At 52.3% G+C, this 18,649-nt stretch overlaps 2 protein-coding genes across 2 annotated transcripts; one reads left to right on the forward strand and one right to left on the reverse strand.

The window, feature by feature from the left end:
• Positions 1-6,488: 6,488 nt before the first annotated feature.
• On the reverse strand, positions 6,489-11,883 carry FOXL2NB (FOXL2 neighbor). Its single transcript, XM_078059161.1, is given in 3 exon segments — positions 6,489-6,494; positions 9,040-9,227; positions 11,784-11,883. Coding segments are annotated over 3 exon segments (294 nt in total).
• Positions 11,884-12,267: 384 nt separating this feature from the next.
• Positions 12,268-15,012, forward strand: FOXL2 (forkhead box L2). Its single transcript, XM_036092132.2, has one exon. It carries the CDS (start codon positions 12,532-12,534, stop codon positions 13,666-13,668), a length of 1,137 nt encoding a protein of 378 aa, XP_035948025.1. The 5' UTR covers positions 12,268-12,531; the 3' UTR covers positions 13,669-15,012.
• Positions 15,013-18,649: the final 3,637 nt, after the last annotated feature.

Below are 18,649 nucleotides of genomic sequence, written 5' to 3' on the forward strand. Positions count from 1 at the left end.
CTGAGATGATCAAATGGCCTGTTGGAGGTAGAGGGCATGCCCAACTCACCTTGAGAGCCTACTTCTGGAGTATACAATAAACATTCAAAAATTTGTTGAGTACAAATGACTAAAAGACACATGAAAAAATGTTCATTATCGTTAGCCAACAGGGAAATTCAAATCAAAATCACATTGAGATACCACCTTACACCAGTTAGAATGGCAAGTATTGACAAGGCAAGAAACAACAAATGTTGGAGAGGTTATGGAGAAAGGGAAACCCTCTTACACTGTCGGTGGGAATGCAAGCTGGTGCAGCCACTTTGGAAAACAGTGTGGAGGTTCCTCAGAAAGTTAAAAATAGAGCTACCCTATGACCCAGCAATTGCACTGCTGGGTATTTAGCCCAAAGATACAAATGTAGTGAAAAGAAGGGCCACATGCACACCAATGTTCATAACATTGGTCCACAAAAGCCAAACTGTGGAAAGAGCCAAGATGCCCTTCAACAGATGAATGGATAAAGAAGATGTGGTCCATATATACAAAGGAATATTACTCAGCCATCAGAAAGGATGAATACCCAACTTTTACATCAACGTGGATGGAACCGGAGATTATGCTAAGTGAAATGAGTCAAGCAGAGAAAGTCAATTATCATATGGTTTCACTTACTTGTGGAACATAAGGAATAGCATGAAAGACATTAGGAGAAGGAAGGGAAAAATGAAGGAGGGTGGGAATCAGAGGGGGAGACGAACCATGAGAGACTATGGACTCTGAGAAACAAACTGAGGGTTTCAGAAGGGAGGGGGTGGGGGGATGGGTTAGCCTGGTGATGGGTATTAAAGAGGGCACATTCTGCATGGAGCACTGGGTGTTATATGCAAATAATGAATCATGGAACACTACATCAAAAACTAATGATGTACTGTATGGTGACTAACATAACATAATAAAAAAAAAGACACTTATGGGATAACTATATTTTGATGTAAAAAAATTTTTATTGAGGGGCGCCTGGGTGGTTCAGTCATTAAGCGTCTGCCTTCGGCTCAGGTCATGGTCCCAGGGTCCTGGGATCGAGCCCCGCATTGGGCTCCCTGCTCCGCGGGGGGGCCTGCTTCTCCCTCTCCCACTCCCCCTGCTTGTGTTCCCTCTCTCACTGTGTCTCTCTGTCAAATAAATAAATAAAATCTTAAAAAAAAAAAAATTTGTTGAATTACACCCAGTGCTTGCTGATCTATTGTGGGTCAAATGTGTGTTTTTTCTTCCCAGCCTGAAGAAAACTCTTCAAGGGTGGAAACGAGGTCATTTCTTATGTCCACCAGAGCACTTGGCATTTCCCTGGGCACTGACAAGTATGCAGCTGAAAGCGCCCCTTGGTTAGAGTAATCACATGCTGTCCCTGACCCCCAGCACCTGCAGTAGCACTGATAAGCAGCTCAGCCCTACTATGGCCTCTCCTGGGGGACCTGACCTTTACCCATCAGGACTTCCCAGATTACCCAGCCAGAAATCCTTCCTTTCTTTATCTTCCATCCTATGGCGCCTGTGTCTTGGTTTGGGGTAGCTGTGTTAAGGCTGTGCACTTGTCACCTGGAGCTCCCCATGGGCAGAAATCATGCATTGCTCCTCTCAGCATCCCCATGCCCAAAACAGCCACTGCATAGGAAAGGGTCCAACAAATGTGTGTGAAGAAATAAATGGTGTGATTAGGGTGCATTTGTTCACTTCTTTTTTCCTTTCTGCTTTTGAATGGAAGACACTGCCTAATATCTTTCAGGACCCACAAAATCAGCCGTTTCCTAAACGATCACATAGAGTCCCACTGTCACTGTCATCAAATATAAGAAGAATCTATCATTCATCCTCCCTGTCCTTGAAGGACTCTACCTCAGGGAAGGCAGATGGTTGATAAGGAGAAGTTTCTCTTTATGGAATAGTCCAGTTAATTAATGAAGAAGGAATGACAGAATTAGAATACCACCATTCTGCTAATGAATTCTAATGAATAATGGCTCTAAATAGTGGTCATCAATGGCTGTTAAGATCCAAAAGAGAAAAAAACAGACATTAGTGTCCCCTAATAGAACTAGGGAACACTGTTGGTGAAGTGTTCTTGCCAAAATATCAAACATGACCTAACCAAGCCTCTAGATCTACAATGCACTGGAAATAGAGGACAGGGGAGCATGCTAGAAGATGCCACAGGGATGCAATCAGCAAAATCCAGGCTGGGAGAAACTCCATAGGACAAACGCCCCACCATTGTTAACAGATATACTGCAAGGAGGAAAAAGAGAGAGGAGAGATATTTATAGGTTAAAAGACACTTAAGAGACATATTAACCAAATGTAATGTACGGATCTTGTTTGGATCCTGACTCAAACAAACCAGCAGTAAAATCCTTTTGAGATTATTGAGAAGATTTGAGTATTAACTGTGAATTTGACATACTAAAAAATCCCTCTCAATTTTTAGGTATGGTGATAGTGTAGTAGCTATGCTTCTTTTAAGTGCTTATATTTTAGGGATATAAATTTACATATTTATGAGTGGAGTAATAGATGGGATCTCTGGGATTCGCTTCAAAAGAATCTCATCAGGGATGGGTGAAGAAAAGGGTGGGGATATAGAGGAAACCACATGAGGGTTCATTGTACTATCCTCTCTCCTATATTTCAGGTTTGAAATCTACCATAATAAGAGGTTAAAAAACAAAGAGATCAAAGATATCATCATCATCATCATCACTGGGGCACCTGTCTGGCTCAGTCAATAGAGCATGCAACTCTTTTTTAAGATTTTATTTATTTATTTATTTGGCAGAGAGAGAGAGAGAGCGCACAAGCAGGAGGTAGTGGAGAGGGAGAGGAAGAAGCAGGCTCCCCACTGAGCAGGACTCCATCCCAGGACCCTGGGATCATGACCTGAGCCAAAGGCAGAAGCTTAACCGACTGCGCCACCCAGGCGCCAGCCCCAAGCATGCAACTCTTGATCTCGGGGTTGTGAGTTTGATGCCCACATTGGGGGAAGAGTTTACTTAATAAAAAATAAATAATACTAATAATAATTGCTGAGATTTTTTAGTGCCTCCTCTGTGCCAGACCCTGTGTTACTTTTCACACTGAATCCTATTTCGTCTTCTCAGGAACCCTGTGACCTAGATACTATCATTACTGTTTTGCAGATGAGGAAACTGAAGCACAGAGAGGCTAAACAACAGGCCCAAAGTCGCACAGCAAATAAATCACAGAGCCAGGATTTAAGTCTAGATCTGCTAAAATCCAAACCCAGATTCTCTCCCACTCTACCGTCTCACTCATTGACACCAACTTCCCGGGGTACAGGCATCACTCTCTCTGATTTACAGATGAAGAAGCTGTTCAACAATAACTAGTAAAGTTTGAAGATGTCTGTGCCCTTTGATCCAGCAGTCCCACCTCTGGGTAAACTATAGCACATGAGTACTAGCAGACATATATAAGAATGTCCCTAGAAAGACTACTGGTAACAGAGCAAAGAATAGTAAATAACCCAACGGTCCCTCAACAGGAACGTGGATAAATAAACGGTGGTGTGTGCATACAATGGAATGGTGCTACACAGTGAAAATGAACGGAGCTTGTCTTTGTGTATCAACTAGGAACTTTTCACAAACATAAGGTTGAATGAAAAAGCAAGCACGTGTCTTTCTGCAACAGCAGGATACCATTCATATAAAGTTATAAAAACACAGAACAATACTAAGTACTGCCTAGAAATGGATACACATGTAGTACAAGTATAAAAACAGTTATGGGATTATTAAGCACCAAGTTTACCATGGTGATCACCTCAGGACAGGGAGGGGCAGAGAGGGATCAAGGAAAGGTACAGGAGGGTCCTCAACTATATCTGTAAGATTTATTTCTTCAAAACAAAGATGTGTGTTAGTGAGGCTGTGGAAAAACAGGAATCCCATACACTTCTTATGGGAGTATATAGTGGTTCCATTAATAAGAAGGGTAATTGGTAATATCCCAAAGTTACAAATGCACACACCCTTTGATACCCTTTGGCCTAACTCTTGTAGAATTTTTTTACAGATATATGCACATACCTACAAAAATAGATATATACCAGATTATACATTACAGTATTGTTTATAAAAGCAAAAGATTGGGGGCACCTGGGTGGCTCAGTCAGTTAAGCCTCTGACTCTTGCTTTTCGCTCAGGTCATGATCTCAGAGTTCTGGGATTGAGTCCGCATCCGCATGCTTCTCTGCCTCTCTCTCCCTCTCCCTCTGCCCCTCAGCCTCCCCCTGCTTGCACAAGCTCGCTCTCTAAAATAAATAAATAAATATTTTTTAAAAAGGCAAAAGAGATGGGGCGCCTGGGTGGCTCAGTCGTTAAGCGGCTGCCTTCGGCTCAGGTCATGATCCTAGGGTCCTGGGATCGAGCCCCGCATGGGGCTCCCTGCTCAGCAGGAGGCCTGCTTCTCCCTCTCCCACTCCCCCTGCTTGTGTTCCCTCTCTCACTGTCTCTCTCTCTGTCAAATAAATAAATAAAATCTTTAAAAAAAAATAAGGCAAAAGAGGGGCACCTGGGTGGCTCAGTTGGTTAAGCATCTGCCTTCGGCTCAGCTCATGGTCTCAGGGTCCTGGCATCGAGCCCCCTGTAGGGCTCCCTGCTCAGTGGGGAGCCTGCTTCTCCCTCTGCCTCTGCCCCTCCCCCCGCCCGTGCACCCTCTCTCTCTTATATAGATAAAATCTTTTTAAAAAATAAAAAAAAAATGATAAAATTCTAAAACTCAGCAAGGTTCCATAATTTCCCAGGCTGATATCCATAAGAATTGGGACAGAGGTCTGTGCTAACCACTCCACCATGGTGCCTCCCAGCCTGTGGAGGGCGTGCATCAATTATAGTACCAGGACCTCCCTTCCATCTGCACTGCCTCTATGGCCTAAAGCAGACCTTGTATATTTCTGGACAGGAGTTCCCATCACCTAAGTGAGTGGGTCCCTTCCTGTTCACACAGGCTACCAGTCCCCATTCCTCAGAAATGTTGCCTCCTAGCAAAAGGCTCAGTTGGAACAGAGCACACCAGAATGCTGGACTGTTCCCACTCAAAGCACCAAAATCCTGACCACTGTTTCCCCAACAAAAGCCTGCTTGTACCACCACAGCAGCCTGTCAGCAATTACCCCCAATTACAAACCCAGAGCCCAGCAAGCCCTCAATTAGTCTAAAAAGGGGCCTGAGGAGGAGCCAGCTACACAGAGTGTAATGCCCATATATCGCCTCCACCCACAGGGCCAGCACACCCCTCTCACTCAAACCCAGGGGCTTGGATACTTGGTAACAACATCCTTAGGACCACAAGAAGGCTGTTGGCTCTCCTCCAAGTGACCACTGCCTGCAGGGCCCGGTCAAGTCCTCCTGCCGGAAGTGCAGTTCTCCAGACTTCATGCTTTCTCCCAACTCAGACCACACAAATCTGCCTCCCTACTTAACACTTTCCCAGGCAAGGTGCAACATCCCCAGGTTCTCATCTCCTTCTAGGAGAAGATGAACATCCCTGGACAAACCCTGCAGGTGAAGAGATACCCAGGCTAATGCCCCTAAAGCATCATGGTCATGGGCTTGGCTCAGCATTTGGGAGGAGGACCAAATGCCCATCTCTTCTCAGAGAAGGATGGCCTCTAAATTCTGCTCTGTAGCATCCAGAAGCAGGACTGTCCCTTGTCCAATCTTCTGCAAATTCCCTAACCTGAGAGGCATACCTTCAGGTTGCTAAGCCCAGGGCTTGGCAAACTGTGTGTTTTTCACTGAATTGGCCCGCATGCCCATTTTCACAGTGAGTGTGTGTGGCTATGAGAAAGACTGTGTGCATATGTGTGTGTACAAAGATCTCAGGCCTGGGTGTGACAGTGTATATGGGGAAGACCAGAGGTTATAGGAAATGGGTCTCATAAATAACAGCTAGATTTGGTCAGATGGAAGAAAGGACTTCCTGACCTTGCACCAGCAAATGGAGGCTCAGGGCTCAGAGGCTCAGAACCCAGGGCTCCAGAGTCAAGCTGCCATTTATTGACTGGGGGCCTTTGGCAAGTTACTTAACTTCCCTGTACCTCAGTTTCTTCATCTATAAAATGGGAATAGTACCAACACCTTGGATTTGTCATAAAAATGAAATGAGAGCATGCATGTAAACTTCCTGGCTCAAAATAAGTGCTTAATAAAAGGTATCTATTTTATTCCTTTATAATGATGCTGATGATAATTGCTGGAGTACACAGTGGTCTTTAGAGAGTGCTATCTATAAGGAAAAGGCCCTGTTACAGCATGTCTGTCTGTCTGTACAGTGCTGTAGTTTGTTCTACTTTGGAAAACCATTGGGCAATATCTTCTAAAACTACACATATGTCTATTCTCCTAGGTATTCACTCAAGAATACTAAAATTCCCTTTACAAAAAGAAATGTACAAAGATGTTGACAGCAGTTTTATTTATGATATCTCAAACCTGGAAAGAACACAAATGTCCATTAATAGGCAAACAGATAAGCAAATTGTGGAATATTATACAGCAATAAGGAGAAATTAATGTCTGACATATGCAACAAGATGAATGGATATCAAAAATATGTTATGCAGAAGAAACCAGACACAAAAGAGTACATGTTGTATGCCCCATTTATATGCAGGCAAAGTTAATCTATGGTGATGGAAATCAGAATACAGTTATACTTAGGAGTAGGTATTAAAGAGGAAAAAATATAAGGGGACCTTCTGAGGTGTCAAAAATGTTAACATTCCATATCCTTTTTTTTAAGATTTATTTATTTGAAAGAGAGAGAAAGAGCACAGTGGGGAGGGCAGAGGGAGAGACAGAATCTCAAGCAGACTCCCCACTGAGTGTGGAGCCCAACTCAGGGGCTTGATCTCACCACCCTGAGATCATGACCTGAGCGGAAACCAAGAGTCAGATGCTCAACTGACTGAGCCACCCAGGCGCCCTAACATTCCATATCTTGATCAGGGCGGTGGTTACATGGTGCATTGTATATAAAAATACATCAAGCTGTATACTTGAGATGCATATTGTTTACATATGCAAGTTACACAGCATACACACACACACACACACACACACACACACACACACACCATTTTGGCATGAGGGAAATCCTCAGAAGGCCAGTAATGCAAAACACAAAACTCGGCCCTTCTCTTCCCCTTCCTCTGGACTTCATCAAAGATCGGCATCTAAAACTGCCCTCCTGCACAGAGGCTCTTTACATGGTGCCCATTTGTGGAGAGAAACTTGAGCAGGGAATGAGGACCAAGAGGAAGGGCTCTTTCAGCCACCCCTCCATGGGCCTTCTTGTGGTTCCAGACAGCAGGCCTTACCTTATAAGCTGGCTGCTGCAGATACAAAGGCCACTCTATTTCTAGTAAGGTTTATTACGTGTCTCACACAGGTCCTCAGCATGAGGAAGGTGACCTGTGTCCTTGCCTAAGGTTCAGCATCGTGGCTGTCCCGCCATAATGAGCAGAGAGTCCCAAATGCCAGGGGACTCTCAGATCCTGAGCTGGCCCTCCATGGTCCGGCCACTCTTCCCCACCTGCAGTCCCTTTCTTGGAAATTCTAGCTTTATGACAAGGAAAGGGGCATCTCTCAATTCTCTCTGTGGAGTGGAGGCACTTTCCAATGCCATTAGAATGCATTAAGTCAATCCTGGTGGGAAGCACTGAGTGACAAGTGGAGGACAGAGTCTCTACCCATCAAGACTTACTGTCTGGGTGTGGAGAAAGGCAACAAGGCAACTTTGAACAACATATCACGCTCTCAAGCATGGGGTGGGGGCGCCTAGTGGCAGGGTGAGGGCTGAAGAAAATGGCTTTGGGACATGGGAGTTATGGCCACGGGATACCAAAGGAAGCTGGTCAGCAGTTCCTGCCACCCTAGAATTGTCTCTCTGGGAGCATCCCAAAAGTCTTTGGAGAGGGAAGATCCCACATTGCCCAGGAACCAGCCCCATCTGCCTTTTCTTCCTGAGTTAGGCTCAACCAGGAGAAATGCCTACAACTGCCCTGCAGTCTGCCTGGTAAGGGTAAGGCACACACTCCTTGGGGCAAAGAGGTGATCGTGAACTTGAGGCCCAACATCAGTGAGGTATGGAGGAGCCCAGAACTCTAACCTACTACCTCCCCGGCCAGCCACCCACAGGGTGTGGGCGGTAGGATTCACTAAGATACCAACTGGAAACAGCTCTCATCTGTGAGTTCTTCCCCAGAATGGGTAGTGGCTTCTCCTCTCTCTCTCTCTCTCTCTCCCCCTCTCCACTTCCCTATTCTCTCTCACTCTTTCTCCCAAGCACATATTTGGGTAAGTGTCTCTGCTAATCCCAACCAGGCAGAATAATACAGGCTGGCCTGGGGCCTGGTGCTGTGTGGGTATGTGCAGAAGAACCAAGCACCCACTCGAGGCTGCAGTCTGTTGGAGTGGCAGGGAGTTCAGCTACAAAACAGAGAGGAAGCCTGTGAGTGGTCTGTGTGTGTTAAAGTGCCTCAGGGATATGTTCTGCACCTGAGCTTCCCAAAGAACTCTGAGTAGCAACCTCACCAAGGGAACATCCGGGTGGCAGCCCAGTCACCCTAACCCTGGGCCAAAGACATCAAAGAATCAACAGGCTTCTGGGAGTCAGACTTGCAGACAAGAGGTCACTCTGTGTCTTGAGATACCTGAGTGCCCGAGTGTGTAAAGAGGCTTAAAGTCCAGGCATCAGAGTGACACGTTTTCCACCAAAATGTGCAGGATCTGAACTAGTATGTGTAACAGGTGAGTGTGTGAGGGTAGTGGGGAAAAGGAGAACTGGAGGGGATACAGGGTTGACTGGAGAGAAGTGGATGGAGGAATGTGAGGGGGTAGAGAGACCTGGCGTCCATGGGGGTGCAGGAGGAGCTGGGAGTAGTGCTGACCGTTGAGGTGTGCAGTCGGGTAGGGATGTGCTAACGAACGCATCCAGGCTTCGCTTTTCCCGCCGCGCGCGCCGCAGAGGCCGTACCCCCAAGGAGAGGGCTGCAGCAGGCTCAGGTCCTCTGTCCTCGCGCAGGGCGGGAAGCCCGTGGGTATTTCGGGGCCCCGCCAGGAAAGGGCACCACGGGACCTGGTTCGAGCAGCCGGCGGCGACGCGGGGCCAGGCGACTCGTACCCGGAAAGCGCTGCCCGCGTCGGGGCCGCTGGGCCGCTCACCTGGCAGGACCCGGCCGCCGGGATCCCGAGAGGCGCGGCCGCTTCGGCGCCTATTGCAGGATTCCCGGCGGTGCAGAGAGAAGCGTCTCCCTCCATCCCTCCCTCAGGGTCGAGTGAATTGCTCACGGCGGCTGTCGGGGCCTCGGGGGCGCGGGGCTGGCGTGGAAGCCGGGCCGCGCCCCGTCGGCGGGTCTCCCGCACCGTGTCAGCCCGCGGCGCCCGCGCGGGAGGACGGGCAGAAGGCACGGGCGGCTCCTGAGCTGCAGCTGCAGGCCCCGGGAAAACCGGGCGGAGAGGCTAGGAGCTCCGCCCGGCCCTCGGAGGTGGGCACCGCCCCGAGGTCACTGAGCTGGGGCTCGGCGTCGCCGCAATGCGGCGGGGAGAGAGGATGCCCCACCCCCCAACAAGCCTCGACGCGGTCTGCCTGCCAGACGGGATCCCGACCTCCCCAGGAAGCGGGACCCTACCCAGCCGGCCCTAGAGGGTTGAGAAGTAAACCAAGGCGCGCCCCACTGCTTCCTGGAGAGATCAATACCTGAAAGGAGCAGGACCTGTCCACTCAGAAAATCCTTTAGTGGAACTCCTTCCTTTACCCCCACCTCCTACACACTCTCTCTCTCTCTCTCTCTCTCTCTCTCTCTCTCTCTCTCTCTTTAAAGGCTGAAAAGGGAGCCGAGTTTGGAATTCGGGGAAGTGATGACACACAAAACAATGCTGTTACACCTGGCTGCTGCAGGCCAGCAGCGGAAATGCCTGTGAGGGTGAGAGAGAGACAAGGAGCCAGCCTGGGTGGTCAGAAAAAAAGAGGAGAGGAGAGGAGAGAGCACACACACACCCCCAGGTTGGGGCCAGACCCAGCTGTTTTTTCCCCTGCCCAGGCCAGGGGGAGGATGGGTGCTAGGGTGGATCTGCAGCAGCCCCAAACCTCACACCACTCCCACCCCTAGCCTGGGCATGGACGGGGGTGAGAAAGAAGAAAAGCACCTGCACTCCTGCTCAGGAGACAGCCACAGAGGTTTTTGAAGAGGTGCTGCTTACACCGGTGTATACTGGGAGCAGCGGGAGAAAACAATCAAGCTACTTTGAGCTATTTTCAATGGTGGGTAGAGGAGGGTATTTACTGAGGTGAGTTTAGGGGAGCCCTGTTCCCTCTTACTGTAATGGTCAGACCAGACTGCCCTGCTGCCCTCTCTGGAGTCATTTTCAAGATGCTGAATTCCAAAGAGCCCCATCACCCTGTCCTCCTTTGCTTTAATCTCAGAATCTAGATCAGAGAGCTGAGTGGGAAGCAGGCAACCCATGCAGGTGGCCGTGGGTGCTGGGGCCATAGGCCACTAAGGGCTCCTCAGGCTTCCTCAGAGATGGGGCAGCCTAGGAGGAAGTGGTAGTAATGAGGATTGGGGCGGCGACTCCGGCCATGCCAGTCCAGACATAAAACACACCCCTGCATGACACCCCTTCAGTCCACCTTCCTCCCCAAAGTACCCTGGCCCCCTCAGTACCAAGCAGTTTGGGGCATGAGGATTCAAAACACCGGATGGGCATCTCTCTCACACTTTAAGATTGCAGACCTTTTGTTAAGGCTAAGTTAGCTGTTAAAAAGCACAGTTGCCTTTCCTGCCAGCATTAATATCCCCTGAGACGATCTCCAGGCATGCAGGTGTGACTGGGAACCATTCAGACTTCTGCTGAAGGTAGGTGAGCATTCACCCCTCAGCCCTGGAGAAAGATCAGAACAAATGTCTTGTCAGGAGAGAGATTTGAATAAATGCCTCCCTCACGGCCTCTTGTTTTTCTTCCCTGTCCGTGACAGAATACTGACAAAGAAAGGGGTAAAGGGAAGAAAGGAGAGAGGGTAGGAGAGTGAAAAGAGAGAGAGGAAAAAGAAAGAAGATGCAACATCCCAGAACCACACTTACTGATAGGTGACACATATGTACCATTACATATCGTAAGTATAAATGTTTACCCCATAAATATAAATCTCACCTTGTACGTGTGCATACCTGTGTTTTTGCACCAGCACATGTGCACCTGGGCCGCTGGTATCTCACGTGTCTCAAGAACAGACCCTCCCCGTGACTTCTATATGTAATACCGGTGCACACACAAATGAAGTCCCCCAAAGCCCCGCAGCAACGCCCGTGTTGGAGCAGGACTAGAGTGGGGTCTACTTGGTGTTGTTAAAGCACACATCCAACTCGTAGGATTACAACGCGGATTCTGAGGAGGGGTCTGGTCCCTAGGTCCAGGGGCAGCGCAAGGAAGGGCAGAGGGGCTTCAGGCGGAGCTCCTGGGCGCCTCCTCCCCGATCGTCTCCCCAGCCCCATCCGGCCCAGTCACTCTGGAAGCGCGACGGACAGGCTAGGCCAGGCCGAGGTTTCTTGGTTCAGTGACACGCGTTTCTGGGCTGATTTTCCCAAAGCCACCGCGCAGCTCTCTCCACCCCACCGCCGTCCGGCCCCCTCGCCGTCCCGCCCCTCCCCCAGCCCCAAGCCAGAAGTTTAGCCCCGAGACCGCAGCAAAGGGCAGAGCCGGGGAGTCGTTTTCTTTCACCTGAAAGCCGCGAGGAGGCTTGGCGCGCCTCTCCTCGCTAGGGCCCGAGCTCCCTGGGCACTGGCCGAGTGCGGACGGACCCCGCCGGGGCCCTCGGCATCTCCCGGCCCAGTCCGCTGAGCGAGCACCCGCGGATTGCAAGGGCTTGCGAGAGCGTGAGCCGGGTCGTCCGCCGGGCCCCCTCAGCTCGCTGGGAGGGGGCAGGCTGGTCCGGGCTGCGCGGGGCGTTTACAAAAAGTGACTTGGAGATGAACTCGCCCGTGCGCGACTGGCCGCCCCGCTATAGGGGCGAAGGCGCCTGACGCAAGCGGAACTCGGCGGAGCCCATACGAATCAGAACTAAGCGAGGCTCCTGGCGCACTAGGGACTCCAGGAGGCAGCTCCGCCAGAGACGCGGGTCGTGCCTCGGGAAACCGGAGGGTGGGGGGAGGGGAAGAGCGCCGAAAAGAAAACCCACCGAGGCGGGGACTGGCCTGGGCGGGGAGGGGCGGCGGGGCCGGAGCCCCTCTCTGTTGGGCGGACTCCCCATGGCCAGAGGCTGAGCTCCACTCCCGCCGGCCGCTCCCTAGGGGAAGGGAAAGAGGAGAGGAGCGGAGCGAGAGGCCGCCAGCGAGCGAGCACGGGCGGCATCCGCAGTCTCCAGAAGTTTGAGACTCGGCCGTGAGCGGACTTGTGCGCCCGGACTCTGCCGCGCCAGCACCAAGGGAAAAGAGCAGGGGCTGCCTGGCCGCGGCGCGCCGGCTTTGTCATGATGGCCAGCTACCCCGAGCCCGAGGACGCCGCGGGGGCCCTGCTGGCCCCGGAGACCGGCCGCGCAGCCAAGGAGCCGGAGGCGCCGCCGCCGCCGAGCCCCGGCAAGGGAGGAGGAGGCGGCGGCGCCGGGACAGCCCCGGAGAAGCCCGACCCCGCTCAGAAACCCCCGTACTCGTACGTGGCGCTCATCGCCATGGCGATCCGCGAGAGCGCCGAGAAGAGGCTCACTCTGTCCGGCATCTACCAGTACATTATCGCCAAGTTCCCGTTCTACGAGAAGAACAAGAAGGGCTGGCAGAATAGCATCCGCCACAATCTCAGCCTCAACGAGTGCTTCATCAAGGTGCCGCGCGAGGGCGGCGGCGAGCGCAAGGGCAACTATTGGACGCTGGACCCGGCCTGCGAGGACATGTTCGAGAAGGGCAACTACCGGCGCCGCCGCCGCATGAAGCGGCCCTTCCGGCCGCCGCCCGCGCACTTCCAGCCCGGCAAGGGGCTCTTCGGGGCCGGAGGCGCCGCGGGCGGCTGCGGCGTAGCGGGCGCGGGGGCCGACGGCTATGGCTACCTGGCGCCCCCCAAGTACCTGCAGTCCGGCTTCCTCAACAACTCCTGGCCGCTACCGCAGCCGCCCTCACCCATGCCCTACGCCTCCTGCCAGATGGCGGCGGCCGCTGCGGCGGCGGCGGCGGCCGCTGCCGCCGCGGGCCCGGGCAGCCCGGGCGCGGCCGCGGTAGTCAAGGGGCTGGCTGGCCCGGCCGCCTCGTATGGGCCGTACTCACGCGTGCAGAGCATGGCGCTGCCTCCCGGTGTGGTGAACTCGTACAACGGCCTGGGAGGCCCGCCGGCCGCGCCCCCGCCGCCGCCGCACCCCCACTCACACCCGCACGCACACCATCTGCACGCGGCCGCCGCACCCCCGCCGGCCCCGCCGCACCACGGGGCCGCGGCACCGCCCCCGGGCCAGCTCAGCCCCGCCAGCCCGGCTACCGCCGCGCCCCCGGCGCCCGCGCCCACCAATGCGCCGGGCCTGCAGTTCGCCTGCGCCCGGCAGCCCGAGCTCGCCATGATGCATTGCTCTTACTGGGACCACGACAGCAAGACCGGCGCGCTGCACTCGCGCCTCGATCTCTGAGAGCCCAGCGCACGCCGGCTTTGAGGATGCAGGGACGTGCGACGCCGGCCTTAGCCGCAGCCGCCGCCGCCGCCGGCCGGACCACGCGCCCTCTGGGGCCATCTTCTGAGCCAGCGTCCAAGGCCCTCTGCGCCTCCTCGCTCCCCTCAGCTCGTCTCGCCCCTCTTTTGTCTCCTCCGCTTCTCCTCCTGTTGCTCGCCTCCCTGCCCTCTCTGCCCTCTCGCTCCCCCCCCGCCGGCAGGCCGCCTCTCCGCGCGCCTTCTGCAGGCCTCGTCTCCTCCCGGTGCCCCGGCGTCCGGGCTGGACACCCCATGCCAAAATTCAGAGCGGAGAGGAAGTGCCGGGGCCGAGGTGCAGCCGGGCGTCGGCGGTGCAGACCTCTTGGCCTTCTTACACAGGTCGGTGCGCTCGCGCTCGGCTTTCCCCGCCGGGCTGCCGCGCAATCCTTGGCTGGAAGCGCCGGTCCGGGCGGGCAACGAGACCCGCGCCGCCCGAGAAAGGGACGAACGTGTGTTTGCTCCACGTAGGCTCTTGGAGCGGTTCAGAAGCCGCTTGCCGGGGCCCACTGGATGGGGCGGGGGTTGGGCCCGAGCGGGGAGCCCGGCTGCCTCGCTCGGCGGCCTGCGCTAGGGTTTACAGCACATCCCCGCTCCGAGACAGGCTGCGTGTCCTCCGCTCTCCGTCTCGGCGCTTCGGGCACCTCCAGGCCCGCGGCGGCTGGCTAATGTTTCGCCCAAAAGATCGGGAGGGCTGTTTTAGATAACGTTTTAAAATATTTTTTTAAGGAAAAAAAAAAAACTAACCGGGAAAACCGGCGAAGTATTGTGGCCTTGGAGTTTGCTAAAGCAAAACATGAAAATCTCTTCCAGGAGATTTGAAGTAGAATTCCTGTCGGGCCTTCAAAAAGCTATGTTCAGAGAGGTAGGAGAATATGCTCAGTAAAAGTTGGTTTCCTTTACGAATTTGGGGGGAGGTTCCCCCCCATCTGTCTAAAAACAAATCAAAAACAAATTTCCCCGGATCTTCCGATGCAAGTTCAGAGTGCCGGGAGATCATTGCCTGCCTGGCGGACGCTGCAGGGACGGCTCGTCCTCTCTCTGATTTTTGTTTTGCAAACGTCTTACTTCTCCCACCTTGGGCAGGAGAAATGCGAAACCTGGCAGCAGTCGGACCAGGCGGCAGCAGTCGGACCAGGCGGGCTTGTGGCCCGGAGCCGGCTGGCCCGAAAACCCTAGACCTGGTTGTTCTGTAGTGTGTCGTTTGGAGGACCAAATTTTCTAGAAAGAACTAGAGCACTTTTGTTGTTTTGTTTGTTTGTTGTTATCGTCTTGTCAATTCCCAAATAAATTTTTTGTTCTTTCTTTTAACACGGACTTACATCATTTCTGCCTCGCCTAAGTTTGTTCAGCAGCTGGTTACAAGAGGGAGATTTCCAGCCAAGTTTTATCCTTTTTCAGATAAATAAGGGCTGACGGCAGCCCGAGTGGAGGGCGTTTGTGGTTGTTGTTGCTGCTCTGTTTTCCGGGGGACTGTTTGTTTTCTGTGTCATCGCTGGTCTGTAGTGGCTATTTAACGTCATCAAAGAGACTTTATCAGTCGTGGTTCGTTCACAAGCGCTGGGCGTAGGTAGGATTTGTTGGATTTTTGCACCTATTCAAGTCTGTATTTTACCTCTTATGCAGTCGTACTAGGTGTATGGACTGTGTGTTCATTATATTGAACTCATACGTTTCTATTTTTCCAGACAAATATACTAACCAGGAGAGTTTATTCCAAATAGATAAAAATCCTGTTTGGGGAAATGTTCTATAGGCTGCAAACCTCTACACAAATGTAAGGAGCGACTTACATTGATTGCCTTATTATTTTTTAATAATCAGAATTCATTTACCTTGACTTATGTGTAAGAGATTTAGGAGTATCAGAGAGGAATGAACATACTGCGTGGCTGTAGAAATCTGTTTTCTTTCCCTTCTTTTCTTCTACTGAGACTCTCCCAATAACGAATTCAGACCGGTGCTTCCTCGCAGGCACACGGGCATTTGACCATGTTGCGGCCCTGGGAGCTCAAGGGGTATTAGGGGTGGTCGGCCTTCAGTCTGCTGATGAGATGACAGGTATCAGCCAGCTCTTCCCTCCACTGCGGTGCAGCTTGGGCTGGACCCCACTCCAGCCATGTGTCCCTCTCTGCCCCCACTTGGCCTGGACAGCAGGAGCCACAGGTCCAGGCTGACCAGCAGGTCAGGGCCAGCTGGTGACAGGGACCAAGGCTGCAGGCCTCCCACTTCATCCTACACTAGTGGTCATGCTGTGGGATCATGAGGGTGGGATCCCTGTTATGTGTAGTTGTGCCCAAGGGAAGTGGCTCTGACTCGGGACACTTTTCCTCCCTTGGGTATCCCTGGGGAGGCTAGAAGGTGGAGGATGAAGCCCAGGCTGTTCTGAGGAGCATCACCCTGCGACCTCCACTGGAGCCGGCCAATGCCACGGGAGCGGGAAGGAGCAGGCTGGAGAGGGAGGGTCAGCTGGGGTGGGAAGCCCAAGAGACTGGTCAGGCCTAGTGTCTGGGTGCTTCTAGTGAGCCACTGCACCATTGTCTGACTATGAGGAGTTGTGGAAAAGAAAGTGGACTGCTGTGCATGTGTCTGTCTGTGCTTTCTGTGGTGTGAACATGTCTCCCATGGGCAGCTGTGTAGTCTACGCCTGCTGCAAATATGTGTGGACAGTGCAAGTCGTGTCCCGGCGACAGGATGGGAGGTGTGTATGTCTGTCATTCGCCTTCGGAGAGGGCACATATCTTGGGCATTGTAATAACCATATGCCTGATACTCAAGGAAGGCTTACTGGGACCACAGTGTGTGTTGCATTCATAAGTCATTGGTAATGTGTGCGCTTACGTCCTTGGTATATAATCCTGGCTTGCTGAATGATAACAAAGAATACATATAGAGCCTTTGCTTGAGCTGGTTGAGGCTGTCTGTTGCAAGGTCGGTCCTTGGCACCCCCTTACTTCTATCCCAAGAGAAAGCAAAAGAGGAAAGTCTCCAGGGCAGAGGCTTCAGGGAGGTAGGGGCAGTTGGCCCAGGCCAGCACTGAAGGACAGCCTCTCTCTGTCCCCAAGAGCTGAAAGGCAAGAAGCACCCAAAGCTGAGTGGCAGTCTCACCAAGTACGGAGGATGAAATGAAAGAATCGGTAAGGGATTCCTGCTCTACACAGGGATGGGAGGAGAGATCCCACACAGAGAAGGGAGACAGATTATACCCCCACTTCCCAATGGATGCCCACAGGAAGACATCTGTCTCCAATTCCAGCCCTAGGGGTTTCTCCATAACTCTATAGTTTGGTCATTTCCCCCCAGTGCTAAAAGTTTGAGGCAATCGCTGACTTTCTTCATCTCTCATTTCCTTTCTCTCCTCTCCTTTGCACGTTCTAGTTTCTACTAGAGAAGACGATTTAAGGAATTCCCTAAGTGAGAGCAAAAGTATTTGAGAGAGTTCCTGATACATAGCAATTATGCCTTAGCATATATAGTCTCGTCTAGATGGCTGGACCATGTGGATGTATGTATTTATGTTTGTCAGGGTATACTATAAATACAACTTAGAGTTTGATGCAAATACCCTGCCAGTTTCTGCATGTCCTGGGTAATGAGTTGCTACACATGGTATTGAATGAGGAGTGTGTATGTGCTTGTATGCATGTGAACACCCTCACACTCATCACTGACAATATGAACCCCTCTCCTCACATTTACACACAAATTCTTGGTCAGCCCTGTCCCCTAAGACTGCCCGGCCAAAATACTTGGGTTGAAGGGGGTAAGGTGTCCTGTTCCCAGGGGGGTGTGGGAAAAATCTTTGCCAGTGCAATATATGCACCAAGGAACTGTGGAAGGGGCAGGGGGGGAACTAGGGTATTTTCTGGGATGGCCTCACTCTCTACTCCAGAGGGTGTCTTGGGCCTGCTTCCCCTTTACATAATTAAAGAGTTCACTGCCCCCACATCCCCAGTTTGGGTGGGCATGAAGCTCAGGATATTTCACCTGAGGTTAGGTGCCCTCCTGCCCTTGCCTGGCTCTCCCACTAAGGGAGGCTGGAGCTCCAGGTTTCTAAAAGCCCCCTAGCGGTGGGTGGAAATCAGGGGCAGACCAGGGCTTCTTGCAGTCAGTGGGGCAGTAGAGAATGGGTCAGGAAACTGGGTCAGACCCAAGAAAGTCCGCCCATGAATAAGCTCTTCCCTTAATGGAGGCTTGGAGCACCAGAACCACTGGGCCAGGGAGGGTGTCGGGGCCAGGAAGCTGCTTGGTCAGGCTCAGGAGCCCTGCAGTACTCCCACTCTGTGGAGCTAAGCTGGTAGTGACCATGCCTTGTTGGTCCAGCTGCCTCCATAGGGCTGGCCCTGCTTCTTGGAGTAGATCTGTGAGACCTATAGGAAAGGATGGGACCAGAAGGCACACCTTTCCTGTGTGGTGGGGACCAGAGGCATATAGAGGTTGGGAGTAACCTTCATGCCCCCAGTTCTGCCTTAGGGACAACAAGAAATTAAGGATTCTTAAAACCAGGCAGTCTTATCTGCTTTCTACTTTCTGAAAACAGGGATCCATTCTGTCATAAAAGAATGGACCCCAACTCTCTCAGCTTACATTTAAGAAACCAGAGGTCCTGAAAAGAGAAGGGGCCATCCAGGGGTCACCTAGCTATCTGTGGGGCAAACAGCCTTGGAAATTTTATGGAGAGACCTGAGAGCACTGAGCCCAGCTGCCCATTGGGCTCTCTGAGTGGCACAGACCCTGCAGGCCAATGTTTGATGTTTGGGGAGCTGGGTTAAGGCACAGCCAGCCAGAGGAGCAGGAAGCACAGGACTGAGCTGCATGCAGATTGTCCCCCAAAACATTCTGCTGTGCCAGCTGTTTGCTACACAGGCTTCAGCTTGGTGATAAGCTCTGACAAGCTTGTTCTGAGACCGTGTCAGCCCAGGGAG

The sequence above is a fragment of the Halichoerus grypus genome, chromosome 1, assembly GCF_964656455.1.
Source record: "Halichoerus grypus chromosome 1, mHalGry1.hap1.1, whole genome shotgun sequence".
Taxonomy (NCBI): domain Eukaryota; kingdom Metazoa; phylum Chordata; class Mammalia; order Carnivora; family Phocidae; genus Halichoerus; species Halichoerus grypus.